This window comes from Epinephelus moara, chromosome 6 (assembly GCF_006386435.1).
Source record: "Epinephelus moara isolate mb chromosome 6, YSFRI_EMoa_1.0, whole genome shotgun sequence".
In the NCBI taxonomy this organism is placed as follows: Eukaryota; Metazoa; Chordata; class Actinopteri; order Perciformes; family Serranidae; genus Epinephelus; species Epinephelus moara.
Genome location: NC_065511.1, coordinates 44,682,005 through 44,698,813, shown reverse-complemented (window position 1 = coordinate 44,698,813; position 16,809 = coordinate 44,682,005). Strand labels below are relative to the sequence as shown.

General features: G+C 47.5%; 2 protein-coding genes across 2 annotated transcripts in view; both read left to right on the top strand.

Moving 5' to 3' along the window:
- scap (SREBF chaperone) overlaps positions 1-16,809 on the top strand; it is a 69,018-nt gene that overhangs the window by 36,375 nt on the left and 15,834 nt on the right. Inside the window, 8 exon segments of the mRNA XM_050047896.1 lie at positions 3-326; positions 796-922; positions 5,790-5,902; positions 7,974-8,068; positions 8,862-8,960; positions 9,135-9,347; positions 9,549-9,937; positions 10,832-10,981. Of these exon segments, the coding sequence (XP_049903853.1) occupies positions 3-326; positions 796-922; positions 5,790-5,902; positions 7,974-8,068; positions 8,862-8,960; positions 9,135-9,347; positions 9,549-9,937; positions 10,832-10,981 (1,510 nt within the window).
- On the top strand, positions 4,440-5,783 carry LOC126391558 (mucin-1-like). Its single transcript, XM_050046404.1, has one exon. It carries the CDS (start codon positions 5,060-5,062, stop codon positions 5,642-5,644), a length of 585 nt encoding a protein of 194 aa, XP_049902361.1. The 5' UTR covers positions 4,440-5,059; the 3' UTR covers positions 5,645-5,783.

The window sequence follows — 16,809 nt, the reverse complement described above, 5'->3', positions numbered from 1 at the left end:
GATGGTGATGATGGTGATGATGATGATGGTGATGATGGTGATGGTGATGGTGATGATGGTGGTGATGGTGATGATGATGATGATGGTGATGATGATGATGGTGGTGGTGATGATGATGGTGATGATGATGAAGATGTGTCTCCTCCCCCTCAGCTTCCTGAGCAGCCTGCGGTCTCGTCTGAAGCAGCTCTACCCATCATCTAACTGCAGCCTGAGAGACGATCACATGGTTCATGTCCACTTCAAAGAGGAGATCGGCATCGCTGAGCTCATCCCTCTAGTCACCACCTACATCATCCTGTTTGCCTACATCTATTTCTCCACACGTCAGTCCTGCTCTGTCTGTCTGTCTGTCTGTCTGTCTGTCTTGCTCTGTCTGTCTGTGATAACACACACATCAATCTGTGAGACCTGTTGATCTGTTCTGTACGACATCTATTGCACGTCTGTCCGTCCTGGAAGAGGGATCCCTCCTCAGTTGCTCTTCCTGAGCTTTCTACCGTTTTTTCCCCGTTAAAGGGTTTTTTGGGGAGTTTTTCCTGATCAGCTGTGAGGGTCCTAAGGACAGAGGGATGTCGTATGCTGTAAAGCCCTGTGAGGCAAATTGTGATTTGTGATATTGGGCTTTATAAATAAAATTGATTGATTGATGACACCCTCAGTATATCACACACACACACACACACACACACACACACACTCATGATGGTGTTTACTGTTTATGTTAACAGCTGATATATTTAATGAACTGACTGAAGTCTTTATCATGTGACTCTCCTCCTCTTCCTCCTGCAGGGAAGATCGACATGGTGAAGTCAAAGTGGGGTCTGGCTCTGGCCGCTGTGGTCACCGTCCTCAGCTCTCTGCTCATGTCTGTGGGACTCTGCACGCTGTTTGGACTCACGCCGACGCTCAACGGAGGGTACGGACGCTTGTCAGACCTTAGTCTGGTTTGGTTTGTTAGCAGGACTCTTAGAACAGGTCTGAGGGACGGGGACAGGTCTGAGGGACGGGGACAGGGCTGAGGGACGTCTGAGGGACGGGGACAGGGCTGAGGGATGGGGACAGGGCTGAGAGATGTCTGAAGGACAGTAAGTAAGTAAGTAAGTAAATCTTTATTTATACAGCACCTTTCACAGCTAGAAGTCACAAATTGCTTCACAATAAATATACAAACAGTTAAATTAATAGAAAACACAGCAAGTACAAACAGCAAAAGATACATTGCAACCTAAACAACAATCTATTGTCCAAATGCCTGCCTAAAAAGGTGTGTCTTCAATTGTATCTTAAAAATAGGGACAGAGGCTAAGTATCTCAGGTCCAAGGGCAAGGAGTCCCAAAGCTTTGGGGCCACAGATTGAAAAGCTCGGTCACCTCGAGTTTTCACCCTTGTCCGAGGCACAGCCAGGATCCCCTGGTTAGAAGACCTCAGTGACCGGTTGGAGATGTAAGGGTTGAGGAGCTCGCAGGTGTAAGCGGGGGCTACTTTGTGGAGTTACTGTTACTTTGGAATTTAAAGTGAACAGGAAGCCAGTGCAGGGACGCCAGGATGGGGGTGATATGGCAAGACTTATGTGACCGAGTGAGCAGCGGCATTTTGGACGAGTTGTAAACGGTCCAGAGATGTTTTACTGAGGCAGGTGAATAGTGGATTGCAGTAGTCAAGCCGGGATGAAATAAATACATGGATGGCCATTTCCAGTTCTGAGTGTGAGACGATGGACCTGAGTTTTGCAAGGTTTCTGAGGTGGAAGAAGCATGAGCGGGACAGAGAATTAACATGTTTTTCAAACAGCATGTTTTGGTCAAAAATTACTCCAAGGTTCCTGAGGTCAGACCTGATGTTATGTGCCAGTGACCCCATGTGGTTGACCAACTTAGAGACCGTAGAGTCATCCGCAGTAATAAGAACCTCAGTCTTGTCTGCGTTTAGTTGGAGGAAGTTGTTGGCCATCCAGTTCTTGATAGCAGACAGACATTCATGGAGTATGTTGATTTCGTCTGTTATCTGGTTTAAATGACAGGTATAGTTGGATGTCATCTGCATAACAATGATAGGAAACGTCTTTGAAATTACTAATGATGCGGCCAAGGGGAAGCATATACAGGGAGAACAGTATAGGGGCCAGAACAGAACCCTGAGGCAGGCCACATGACAGTGGGGCGGGGTCAGACACAAAAGGGGTAACAGCTACTGAGAAGCTTCTCTCACTGAGGTAGGAGGCGAACCACTTTAAAGCACTTCAACCTGCTCACTAGCTCAGCAATATCCTGCAGAGTGATAGAGGGGAAACTGCTTAGAGAAACCAGCCTGGGTGGACAGGTTGGAGGGGAGGCATTGGAGGGGGTGATACTAACAGCAACAATCTTATTCACAAAAAAGACAGAAAATTATTACAATCCTGATTGGAGGAAACAGGGACTGAGGGGAGTGGAGGACTGATAATGTTATTAATAGTCTGGAATAAGACTCTGGGGTTTCGCCTGCTGGATGTGATCAGGTTAGCAAAACAAGCAGCCCTTGCGTTCTTAATCAGCACATTGAGCTCTGTTAACAGATCTTTGAGATCGAGACGGTGGACCTGGAGTTTGGTGGTTTTCCAAAGCCATTCTATTTTTTAATATTTGTGTTTGTGGCTGTGGATCTGGTTATTTACCCAAGGAGAGTAGTTAACAGGTCTGATGGTACGGGTAACTGTGGGGGTTATTTCATCTAAAATTGTGGAGCAGTGGGAGTTGAAAGCATGAACGAGAGAATCTACGTCCACATGAGGTGACTAAGCTTGGCCTGCACGGCAGTCAAAAGCAGCAGAAAATTTTCCCGCCGAGAGACTGTTAAGGATGCGTGAACTTTTTGCTTGCTTCCTTGGTGAAACATCAGCATCAAGTCATAGATTGAATAGAACACTTTTGTGGTCAGTTACAAGCAAATCCTCAGTACTAACATCCGTGACAATCAAACCAAAAGTGAAAACCAGATCCAGAGTGTTACCCTTAATGTGCGTGGGACCAGATATATGCTGTTTCAGGTTAAATGACTCTGTGATATTTAGAAAGTTTGCAGCGAAGCTGTTAATGTTATCATTTACATGTATGTTAAAGTCACCAGCCAGGAGGATTCTTTCATAATGAATGATAGATTATAAAATCTCACTAAAATCAGACAGAAAAGCACCATTTATGTCTGGGGGGGCGATAAATTACACAACAATAAAATCGGTTGGAGCGACCAATTTTGGTCATCAAAACTTCAAACGTCGAAAAAGATCCAGTGCTCAACTTGCAGGTAGTAAAACAGTCTCTGTGGACTATGGCTAGTCCCCCACCACGGCCCGAGGCCCGCGGGGCACAGGAGAAAGAGCAGTTTGGAGGACAAAGTTCAATCACTGAAACAGATTCCTGCTCTTTCTGCCAGGTCTCTATTATCAGCAGGCAGTCCAAACCCTTGGCAACAAAGAAATCATTCAAAATGAATGATTTATTGGCTATTGATCAGGCGTTCAATAATGCGAAACAGATGCATGTGTGCATGTCAAGAGTAGCAGTGCAATTAATAGGGAATAAGTTCTGATAGCATTTGGGAATATTGTGAGGCTTCACTGGATACGGTCTATCGGTAATTAAAACAGGAATGTTTGTGGAACGGAAGACGTAATCTGTGGTGGCAGTATGAGAAGGGCCGGGTTCTGTAGGATGACTTAGATACAACCCAGAAACAGTGCTATTGCACTTGGAGCTATCTGTAGACATTAGTGGCAGTGGCAGTTGGCGCCTGTAGGGGGGGTGGTTACGGGAGGCAGTACTCACAGAGCTCACAGAGGGCATCGTAGTTTAAGAAGAAGAAGAAAGCGCTGAGGAGGGGGTGTAGCGTGTAAACAGTCACGCGTGTGTGTATGCGCGCCATGCCGTGTACAGTGTACTGTATGTTGGCTGCAAGCATGCGGCTACCTAATTTACTCAGGTGCAGTCCGTCCTGCTGATAGAAAGAGGGGCGATTACAAAATAAGTTAAAGTTGTCAACAAAATTAAAACCAAGGGTACTGCAGGCGTTGCGGATCCAAGAATGGAGGGAGAGGAGTTTGCTGTGGGAAGAGGCCAGCTAATGAAGATTGACTTCCCCCAGTCTTTCAGAGTGGTGAATAGACTGTTAAAGTCCTTCTTCAGCAGTTCAGACTGACACTGGACAACATCATTCATACCGAGGTGCAAAATGATGCGTTTGATGGAGTCTGGAAAAGATTCGAGTAAATCTGGGAGTTTGTCTATGATTTTTGAGACAGTGGCTCCTGGAAAACATAAGTGGTGGCGTTAAAAAAGCGGATATTTCTCATTGTGGAGTCCCCCACTATGGCAGTAGTTGGGGGGAACAATGGACCAGGAGGGGGAGGGGAGCCCCGTTGCTCCATGGGGAGTGCCGGTGAAGAGTGTGGCGGGGAGACAACTGTGGCTGCGGGCCTGGCAGGGAAGTCCACTGGAGCGCTGGAACTGAGGAAGCCGGCCTGGATGTAATGGAGTAATGTGTGGTGACGTAGTAAGCTTGTTGTAGTAGTCGTGAGGCTACTTTCCCTAGTTTTTAGCATTTCTTTTGAGCCACAAATGGAACCTTACACGCGAAGACTCCAAAAGGAGTCTGCGGCGGTGTGTAGTCACAGATTAGGCAAAGATTTAGGTCCTGCAGAAAGTGACACTTAATGGCGCCAAAGTGATGGAGGACGCCAGAGAGCAGTAGCGCCTGACTTCCGGTTCCTGGTGTGTGTTGAGGGAGTAGCAAGCAAACTGGCCTGAGGGACGGGGACAGGTCTGAGGAAGTTTGGAGGAAATGATGTAACCTTTAGTTCAGAGTTCAGAGAGACAGGAAATGAGTTAACAACAGTCTGTAAATGTGTGGTGGAAATCTGTAAAGGTCATTTCATGTTCCTCATAAGGACGCAGCACGTAATTGGCTGATATCGGCCTCGTTAACGTCCCTCAGCCTATCAGCAGATATGATGACATCACATCAGGTGAGGAAGAGGACGGTGAGGCTCTGACAGCTGGACGCCAGCGGGGACACGTCATGTCATATTCAGTGACTCAGGACACAGCTCTGATGTCACATCTCTTTGAGTCTGACATGATGAATGTCTTCACTGTCCTTACTGTCCCAACCTCTGATGAGGTCCCGGTCCGACCCGGCTTGGGCCTGCGGGCTCGGGCAGAGAATCTAAGCTCTACCCCTGATGGGTCACCTCTTGGGTCGCCTGATGGGTCACCTGATGTGTCACCTGTTGGGTCGCCTGATGTGTCACCTGATATGTCACCTGATGGGTCACTTGATGGGTCACCTGATAGGTCACCTGATGGGTCACCTGATAGGTCACCTGATAGGTCACCTGATGGGTCACCTGATGGATCACCTGATGGGTCATCTGATGGGTCGCCTGATGGGTCGCCTGTTGGGTCACCTGATGGGTCACCTGATGGGTCACCTGATGGGTCATCTGATGGGTCGCCTGATGGGTCACCTGATCTGTCACCTGATGGGTCACCTGATGGGTCGCCTGATAGGTCACCTGATAGGTTGCCTGATAGGTCACCTGATGGGTCACCTGATAGGTCACCTGATGGGTCGTGTAATCAGCTCTTATGTAGACACATTTGATTTCAGTCAGAGACTCGTCCTCACCTGAGTCCAGACTGTCTCGTGTCTATGGAGACATGTCTCGTCATCATGTCCAGCATGTCCCCTCAGTCTCAGCTCACTTCCTAATGTCTGTCTCTCTGTCCGTCCATCTGTCTGTCTGCAGGGAGATCTTTCCGTACCTGGTGGTGGTCATTGGTCTGGAGAACGTCCTGGTCCTCACCAAGTCTGTGGTGTCCACGCCCGTTGACCTGGAGGTCAAACTACGCATCGCTCAGGGTGAGAGGACACACACAGAGCACACACAGCACACACAGAGGACACACAGAGAACACTTTAGAGGACACACAGAGGACACTTTAGAGGACACACAGAGCACACACACAGGACACACAGAGGACACACGGAGGACACACAGAGCACACTTTAGAGGACACACAGAGGACACTTTAGAGGACACACAGAGCACACTTTAGAGGACACACAGAGCACACACAGAGGACACACAGAGGACACACAGAGGACACACAGAGCACACTTTAGAGGACACACAGAGGACACTTTAGAGGACACACAGAGCACACACACAGGACACACAGAGGACACACGGAGGACACACAGAGCACACTTTAGAGGACACACAGAGGACACTTTAGAGGACACACAGAGCACACTTTAGAGGACACACAGAGCACACACAGAGGACACACAGAGGACACACAGAGGACACACAGAGCACACTTTAGAGGACACACAGAGCACACACAGAGGACACACAGAGGACACACAGAGGACACACAGAGCACACTTTAGAGGACACACAGAGCACACACAGAGGACACACAGAGGACACACAGAGGACACACAGAGCACACTTTAGAGGACACACAGAGCACACACAGAGGACACACAGAGGACACACAGAGGACACACAGAGCACACACAGAGGACACACAGAGGACACACAGAGGACACACAGAGGACACACAGAGGACACACAGAGGACACACAGAGGACACACAGAGGACACACAGAGGACACACAGAGGACACACAGAGGACACACAGAGGACACACAGAGGACACACAGAGGACACACAGAGGACACACAGAGGACACACAGAGGACACACAGAGGACACACAGAGGACACACAGAGGACACACAGAGGACACACAGAGGACACACAGAGGACACACAGAGGACACACAGAGGACACACAGAGGACACACAGAGGACACACAGAGGACACACAGAGGACACACAGAGGACACACAGAGGACACACAGAGGACACACAGAGGACACACAGAGGACACACAGAGGACACACAGAGGACACACAGAGGACACACAGAGGACACACAGAGGACACACAGAGGACACACAGAGGACACACAGAGGACACACAGAGGACACACAGAGGACACACAGAGGACACACAGAGGACACACAGAGGACACACAGAGGACACACAGAGGACACACAGAGGACACACAGAGGACACACAGAGGACACACAGAGGACACACAGAGGACACACAGAGGACACACAGAGGACACACAGAGGACACACAGAGCACACTTTAGAGGACACACAGAGCACACACAGAGCACACTTTAGAGGACACACAGAGCACACACAGAGCACTTTAGAGGACACACAGAGGACACACAGAGCACACTTTAGAGGACTTACAGAGGACACACAGGACACACAGAGCACACAGAGCGCACACAGAGGACACACACAGAGCACACACAGAGGACACACACAGAGCACACACAGAGGACACACACAGAGCACACACAGAGACCACACAGAGCACACACAGAGGACACAGAGAGGACACAGAGCACACACAGAGGCCACACAGAGCACACACAGAGGACACAGAGGACACACAGAGCACACACAGAGGACACACAGCACACACACAGAGCACACAGAGAACACCGAGAGGACACAGAGGACACACAGAGCACACACAGAGGACACACAGAGCACACAGAGGACACAGAGTGCACACACAGAGGACACACAGAGCACACACAGAGGACACACAGAGCACAAACACAGAGCACACACAGAGCACACACAGAGGACACACACAGAGCACACACAGAGCACACACAGAGCACACACAGAGCACACACAGAGCACACACACAGAGGACACACAGAGCACACACAGAGCACACACAGAGCACACACAGAGGACACACAGAGCACACACAGAGCACACTCAGAGCACACACATAGAGCACACATAGAGCACTCAGTGTCTCATCTGTACAGTTATAAATCTGATGATGTGTGTGTCATTCACTCGTTAATGTTGTGTTTGTCCTGCAGGTCTCAGTAATGAGAGCTGGTCCATCATGAAGAACATGGCCACCGAACTCTGCATCATCCTCATCGGATACTTCACCCTGGTCCCTGCTATCCAGGTAACACACCCAGACTTCATGTGTTCATACATCATGTGGTCATACATCGAACTTCATGTGTTCATACATCATGTGTTCATCACTGAGACATCTGTGTGCAATATTATTTGTGAACGTTCAGTGCAATCTGATGGTTAATCCAGACACCACAGTAATTTGTAGTCTATTGATGTTCGTGGACATATGTAAATTGTATGTTTGTGATTTAATGGGTTTACAGCTACCAGGCACTGAACGTCCAACACAAATTTCCTCCTTGAGGACATTAAAGTTTATTCTGATTCTGATTTTGACATTGTGTGTTTATCAACATGATGATCGTCTGTCTGTCAACACATTCTGTCCAAAAAACTGACGTTTCTCCTCATAACAAACTGTAGCATGTTAGCAGTTAGCACTGTTATTATACGTCAGTCAGAGATGCTAACCTGTGTAGAATGTTAGCAGTTAGCACACTGTGACTATACTGTAAACAGAGATGCTAACCTGTGTAGCATGTTAGCAGTTAGCACACTGTGATTATACTGCAGTCAGTGATGCTAACCTGTGTAGCATGTTAGCAGTTAGCACACTGTGATTATACTGTAGACAGAGATGCTAACCTGTGTAGCATGTTAGCAGTTAGCACACTGTGATTATACTGTAGACAGAGATGCTAATCTATGTAGCATGTTAGCAGTTTGCACATTGTTATTATACTGCAGTCAGAGATGCTAACATGTGTAGCATGTTAGCAGGAACAGGTGCTTACAGATTTAGCATAATGCTAACCCGTGCTGTGTGTGTCTAACAGGAGTTCTGCCTGTTCGCCGTGGTCGGTCTGGTCTCTGACTTCTTCCTGCAAATGTTCTTCTTCACCACAGTTCTGTCGATTGACATCAGACGGATGGAGGTGAGCACACACACACACACACACACACACACACACATACACACAGCTCAGATAAAGAGCACATGTTAGATGTAACATATGTGATTAATAAAACTGTCAATCATTTTGGTCATCAGCTCATTTTTTTTACCCCCCAACCCTTGCGTCAAAACCTTTCCGTTCACTCTCTCTCAGCTGGCTGATTTGAACCGCCGCCTGCCAGCTGAAGCAGGACTTCCACCGCCCAAGCCCGGTCCGCTGCGTCCACGTGAGGTGCCCCCTCCCCCGCGGCCCTCCCCCCACACCATTACCCTGCAGACCCCCACCTTCAGGAACCTGAGGCTCCCCAAGAGGCTGCGTGTCGTCTACTTCCTGGCACGCACACGCCTCGCTCAGCGCATCATCATGGTGAGATGCCGTGACCTCACTGTGTGTGTATAGTGTGTATCCTGTACAGTGTGTGTGTGTGTTTGTTGTGACAGCAGGTGGAGGAGTGATGAGCGACACCTGATGATGTAACAGTGTGATGTCATGTGTGATGAGATGAATGTAAATATGAACATAAAGGAACACACTGTTCTTCACCCTCTGATGACTTGCGTGTTTCAGGTTGGCACGGTGATCTGGATCGGCATCCTGGTCTACACCGACCCTGCAGGAATACGCACCTACCTGGCAGCGCAGGTGTCTGAGCAAAGCCCTCTGGGAGATCCTGGGGGAGGTGGCCTGGCTCCTCACCTGGGCGTGGCCCCCGTCTTCCGTGGAGGCGATCCTACCAGCACCCTCAGCATCCACCCTGCACCGGATCCGACCCCCTTACCTGAGAACCAATCACAGGGCCACCACAGCGCTGCCAGGGCAGGGCCCCTCCCCCAGGCCCCACCCCCCGCTGTGCCTCAAATTACCTGGGGAGCCGAGGATGAGGAGGGCTGGAGGAGGCTGTCCTTCAGACACTGGCCGTCACTCTTCAGTTACTACAACATCACATTAGCCAAAAGGTGAGCTGAACCTGAGTCCATCTGTCTGAGGTCATCACGCTGCTGACTCAAGGTTGATGTTAGATGTGAGCTGTCGCCCTCAGAGATAGATATCAGGGGCGGGGCAGCGTGTGTGTTATGTGGGTGTCATAGACTGGCTCTGGAGACATGGAGCATCTAACTTAACTGTAACTAACCTCTAACTAACCATTAACTTACCACTATCTAACCTCTCACTAACCACTAATTAACCTCTAACTAACCACTATCTAACCACTAACTAGCCTCTAACTAACCATTAACTAATCACTAACTAATCTCTAACTAACCTCTAACTTACCACTATCTAACCTCTCACTAACCACTAATTTACCTCTAACTAACCACTATCTAACCACTAACTAGCCTCTAACTAACCACTAATTAGCCTCTAACTAACCACTAACTAGGTTAGCTAGTGTTAGCTCTCATCAGCGGTTCACAGTGTGATGAACTGGGGAGCAGAGAAATGAGCCAACACACAGAGCTGGTTGAATTATTCTGGTTCACTGTGTAACAGTTAACCATTAAAACAGGCTTTAGATAAAGATGGCCGACGCGTCTCCACTTCCTCCCACTGTAGAATATCCCTGTATGGTCGCCGCCATCCTGCCCTGGTGACATCACTTAGCCTGTGCAGGTGTGTGGGTGGGACCTTGACACCAAAGCACCAAAGCTCCACCCACCTGCCCGACCCAATCAATCAGTGGTCAAGCCACGCCCCCTTTTGTATTTATTAGTGATCAGAAAAACAAACACAAACATCAAGAATGACCTGCAGTGACAGGAAAAAAATATAATGTTCCTGCTGATCTGTGGTCACGTTGTCAAGTGTTTGTAACGTCTGTGAACATGATGACTGTCATCTTGTTTCAGGTACATCAGCATCCTGCCCGTCATTCCCGTCACCGTTCACCTGAGTCCTCAGGAGGCCATCGAGACGCGTCACCCTCAGGACACCAGACACCCGCCGCCATCCATCCCCAAAGTCTCTGCAGACCTCCAGACGGACCTCACGCTCTACAAGTCAGTATGCACACACATCCCTCAGGACAGGAAGTGAATTTGTTTGTCTGAGATAAAGACCATACTGACATGTGTCATCATTAGTTATCTGTGACAGTCACATAACGTGATGTCACACAGACTCGTGATGTCACACAGTGTCATGACAACTTTTCAGCCCCTTAGACATTTGTCTTTAACCCGCTGGTGACGTGTTCATGTCGTCCTCCAGCAGAGGACTTGATATTCATCACTGTGTCCTCAGCAGTGTCCTGAGCTGTGTCCTCAGCAAGGAGACGTCTCTCTGGACCTCTGGTGTCTCCACCAGGCTGTGGTTGAACTTAACACTGAAATATTTAGTTTAAGTGTGTTTACGTGGAGGTGGAGCAGTGAAGTAGATCTGAGTGTGGAGGTCTGAGGGCGGAGATCTGAGAGTGGAGGTCTGAGTGATACGGTCACAGAGATGTTCCACAGGTTTCAGACTCTGAGCTGAGAACAGTGACAGATTGTTCTTTGTGTTGCTGTGAGACACTGACGACCCTTGACCTTTGAGGTCAGCCTGCAGGTGGATCAGAGGGTTAAATGTTTGGAGCGGTGTATCTAACGCATCACTGTGACGTCACGCTGACAACAACAGTCGGGTAGAAAACAGGAAGTATGTCACAGTTTTAGAGAGCATGTGTTGTTACTTTCAGCTGTAACGTAAAGATATTTATAGTTACAGACGGCGGTCCAACCTGTCTGTCGTCTCTGCTGTCATTAATTTATTTATAGTTACAGATGATGGTCCGACCCGTCTGTTGTCTCTGCCGTCATTAATTTATTAATAGTTACAGACGGTGTTCCAACCCGTCTATTGTCTTTGGCGCCATTAATTTATTTATAGTTACAGACGATGGTCCGACCTGTCTGTCATCTCTGCTGTCATTAATTTAGTTAAAGTTACAGACGAAGGTCCGACCTGTCTCTCGTCTCTGCTGTCATTAATTTATTTATAGTTACAGACGATGGTCCGACCCGTCTGTTGTCTCTGCTGTCATTAATGTATTTATAGTTACAGACGATGGTCCGACCCGTCTGTCATCTCTGCTGTCATTAATTTAGTTATAGTTACAGACGAAGGTCCAACCCGTCTCTCGTCTCTGCTGTCATTAATTTATTTATAGTTACAGACGATGGTCCGACCCGTCTCTCATCTCTGCTGTCATTAATGTATTTATAGTTACAGACGATGTCGCAACAAAATGTGTTTAAGCAATTAAAAAAATCAGCATCAGTGCAAGTGTCACTGTATTTATACCAACACCTCAGTGATTCTCAGCTCTGTTATAACAGCTTCAGTTGGATCAGTTGGATCCGCTGTGAGGGTCCTAAGGACAGAGGGATGTCGTATGCTGTAAAGCCCTGTGAGGCAAATTGTGATTTGTGATATTGGGCTTTATAAATAAAATTGATTGATTGGATCAGTTGGATCAGGTGGATCATTTGGATCAGGTGGATCAGGTGGATCAACTCAACTCAAAGAAGAGGGCCTTCAGAGCTGGTAACAGGGAGGAGGTGAGAACAATACAGGGGGAGCTGAAGATGAAGATCAGGGAGGCTAAGGAGAGGTACAGGAGGAAGCTGGAGAGGAAACTCCAGCAGAACAACATGAGAGAGGTCTGGAGTGGAATGAGGACCATCACTGGCTTCAGGACCAACAACCACAGAGGAGTTGAAGGCAGCATGGACAGGGCCAATGAACTGAATCTGTTTTTTAACAGATTTGACACTACTGGCCCTGCCCATCCCCCCCCTGACTCTTCTGCTGTCTGTCTTGGTCAACCATCTCCCACTCCGCCCTCCTCCCCCACTCCTCCCTCTCACACCTCAACACCCTCCTGCTTGACCCCCCCTCCTCCTCCTCCTCACACCTCCTCTCCCCGTGGTCAGACTGACTGCTCTCTCCATCATGAGGACTACACCCCTCCCCCACGTGTCATCACCTCCACAATGTGCTTCACTGCTGACCATGTGAGAAGACAGCTGATGAGACTCCACTCAAATAAGGCTGCAGGCCCTGATGGTGTCAGCCCCAGGGTGCTCAAAGCCTGTGCCCCCCAGCTATGTGGAGTACTTCAGCATGTCTTCAACATGAGCCTGAGTCTCCAGAGGGTCCCCTTGCTGTGGAAGACATCCTGCCTCGTTCCTGTGCCAAAGACGTCGCGTCCCAGTGGCTCCAAGGACTACAGACCCGTGGCATTGACCTCCCACATCATGAAGACCCTGGAGAGACTCGTCTTGGAGCAGCTCCGGCCCATGGTCAAGCCACTTTTGGACCCCCTCCAGTTCGCCTATCAGCCCCGACTTGGAGTTGAGGACGCCATCATCTACCTGCTCAACCGTGTCTACGCCCATTTGGATAAGCCGGCGAGCACTGTGAGGGTCATGTTTTTTGACTTCTCTAGTGCGTTCAACACCATCCGTCCAGCTCTACTGGGTGACAAGCTGACAGCAATGCAGGTGGATGCCCCCCTGGTGTCCTGGATTGTAGACTACTTGACTGGCAGACCACAGTATGTGCGCTTGCAACGCTGTGTGTCAGACAGAGTGGTCAGCAATACCGGGGCCCCGCAGGGGACTGTCCTCTCTCCCTTCCTCTTCACCCTCTACACCACGGACTTCAGCTATTGCACTGAGACCTGCCATCTTCAGAAGTTTTCTGATGACTCTGCTATAGTTGGATGTATCAGCAAGGGTGATGAGGATGAGTACAGGGCTGTTGTGGATAACTTTGTCACATGGTGTGAGCAGAACCATCTGCAGCTCAACGTGGCAAAGACAAAGGAACTGGCTGTGGATCTGAGGAGGACCAAGACACCGGTGACCCCTGTTTCCATCCAGGGGGTCAGTGTGGACATTGTAGAGGACTATAAGTACCTGGGGGTACACATTGACAATAAACTGGACTGGGCTAAGAACACTAACGCTCTCTACAGGAAGGGCCAGAGCCGTCTCTATTTTCTGAGGCGACTGAGGTCCTTCAACATCTGCCGGACTATGCTCAGGATTTTCTATGAGTCTGTGGTGGCCAGTGCTATCCTCTATGCTGTTGTGTGCTGGGGCAGCAGGCTGAGGGTGGCGGACGCCAACAGACTCAACAAACTGATCCGCAAGGCCAGTGACGTTGTGGGAATGGAGTGTGACTCTCTGATGGTGGTGTCAGAGAGGAGGATGCTGTCTAAGCTACGAACTATCTTGGACAATGTCTCACACCCACTCCACCATGTGCTGGTCAGGCACAAGAGTACTTTCAGTGGGAGACTCATACCACCAAGATGTACCACTGAGCGCCACAGGAAATCATTCCTGCCTGTGGCCATCAAACTGTACAACTCCTCCCTCTGAGTGGCCCTGAGACTTTTTCACACACTGCAATAATTTAATTTAACTTGTGCAATAACCCCATTCACCCTGACTGTATATATTCTGTTTGTGTAAATAATCTTGTTCAGTTTACAATATATATATGTATATATATATATTTATTTACGTTTATGTTTGTTAATAATTCCTGTTTATTTAACTATATATTTGTAAATACTATTGTTTAAATTTCTTATATTTTCACGTATCTTTCCTCTCTTGCAAGGAGCACCTGTAACATAAATAATTTCCCCTCGGGGATCAATAAAGTATTTCTGATTCTGATTCTGATCAGTTGGATCTGTTGGATCAGTTGGATCAAGTGGATCTGTTGGATCAGGAGGATCAGGTGGATCAGTTGGATCTGGTGGATCAGGTGGATCTGTTGGATCAGGAGGATCAGGTGGATCAGTTGGATCTGGTGGATCAGGTGGATCTGGTGGATCAGGTGGATCTGGTGGATCTGTTGGATCAGGAGGATCTGGTGGATCCGGAGGATCCGGAGGATCTGGTGGATCCGGTGGATCTGGTGGATCAGGTGGATCTGGTGGATCAGGTGGATCTGTTGGATCAGGAGGATCTGGTGGATCCGGAGGATCCGGAGGATCAGTTGGATCTGGTGGATCTTTGTGGAACAGTTGGATCAGGTGGATCTGGTGGATCTGTTGGATCAGGGGGATCAGTTGGATCTGGTGGATCTGGTGGATCAGGAGGATCAGGTGGATCTGGTGGATCTGGTGGATCTGGTGGATCAGGAGGATCAGTTGGATCAGTTGGATCTGGTGGATCTGGTGGATCAGGAGGATCTGGTGGATCCGGAGGATCAGTTGGATCTGGTGGATCTTTGTGGATCAGTTGGATCAGGTGGATCTGTTGGATCAGGGGGATCAGTTGGATCTGGTGGATCTGGTGGATCAGGAGGATCAGGTGGATCTGGTGGATCAGTTGGATCAAGTGGATCTGTTGGATCAGGAGGATCAGGTGGATCTGGTGGATCAGGTGGATCTGTTGGATCAGGAGGATCAGGTGGATCAGTTGGATCTGGTGGATCAGGTGGATCTGGTGGATCTGGTGGATCAGGAGGATCTGGTGGATCCGGAGGATCAGTTGGATCTGGTGGATCTTGGTGGATCAGTTGGATCAGGTGGATCTGGTGGATCTGTTGGATCAGGGGGATCAGTTGGATCTGGTGGATCAGGAGGATCAGGTGGATCAGGTGGATCTGGTGGATCAGGAGGATCAGTTGGATCTGGTGGATCTGGTGGATCAGGAGGATCAGTTGGATCTGGTGGATCAGGAGGATCAGGTGGATCTGTTGGATCAGGAGGATCTGTTGGATCAGAAGGATCATGTGGAACAGGTGGATCTGTTGGATCAGGAGGATCAGTTGTTGGATCTGTTGGATCAGTTGGGACACAGTGCGATATGTGGAACTACACAGACCAGCATACATTACAGACGATAGACATGACCATAAACAACATAAATTTAATAACCATACATATAAAAACAATTGATATAAAAAATAAATAAAAACAATTAATGTAAAAACATAAATATAAAAATCTTAAATATAAAAACATAGATAAAAAAACTAAATATAAAAACCATTAATATAAAAACAATAAATTAAAAACATGAATATAAAAACAATGAATACAAAAACAATCAATATAAAAACATGAATATAGAAACAATGATTATATAAAACAATAAATATAAAAAACAAATATAAAAACAATAAATAAAAAACATAAATATAAAAAGCGTAAATATCAAAACAAAAATATAGAAACAATATTTACAAAACCATAAATGTAAAAACAAATATAAAAACAATGAATATAAAAACACAAATATAAAAACATGAATATAGAAACAATAAATGAAAAAACATGAATATAGAAACAATAAATAAAAAAACATGAATATAAAAACAATAAATATAAAACAGATAATTAAAGCAGTGAGAAGAATTAATGATGGCACATATTCAGGATTCTCTCCTCAGATATTTTCACACACGTCTTAGAGCTAAAAAAAAAAAAAATCAGGAATGTGGAGGTGCGAATTTTAACTGAACTATAACAATGTCTGACCCCCCTTGGTATTGGGACAGAGGGGTGTGGCCTACCCCCTCTCTGGAAAAAAAAAGCACTCAGTGCAGATGTGACCAATATTACACAAATATGTAAAACAGGTCGAAGTGAGTGTGTTCCACTCATTAAAATGTTGATCAAAGACTCCGTCCAAACGTAGCATTTAACTTGTGTAAATATGTGCCAAGTCAAGGTATAGAATTGTTATTCTACACTGAACAAAAATATAAACGCAACACTTTTGTTTTTGCTCCCATTTTTCATGAGCTAAAGTCAAAGATCTAAAACATTTTCTATACACACAAAAGACCATTTCTCACAAATATTGTTCACAAATCTGTCTAA

Excerpts from the sequence above, each read along its gene's own strand:
- LOC126391558 (XM_050046404.1), top strand. The coding sequence starts at position 5,060 with ATGTCATATTCAGTGACTCAGGACACAGCTCTGATGTCACATCTCTTT.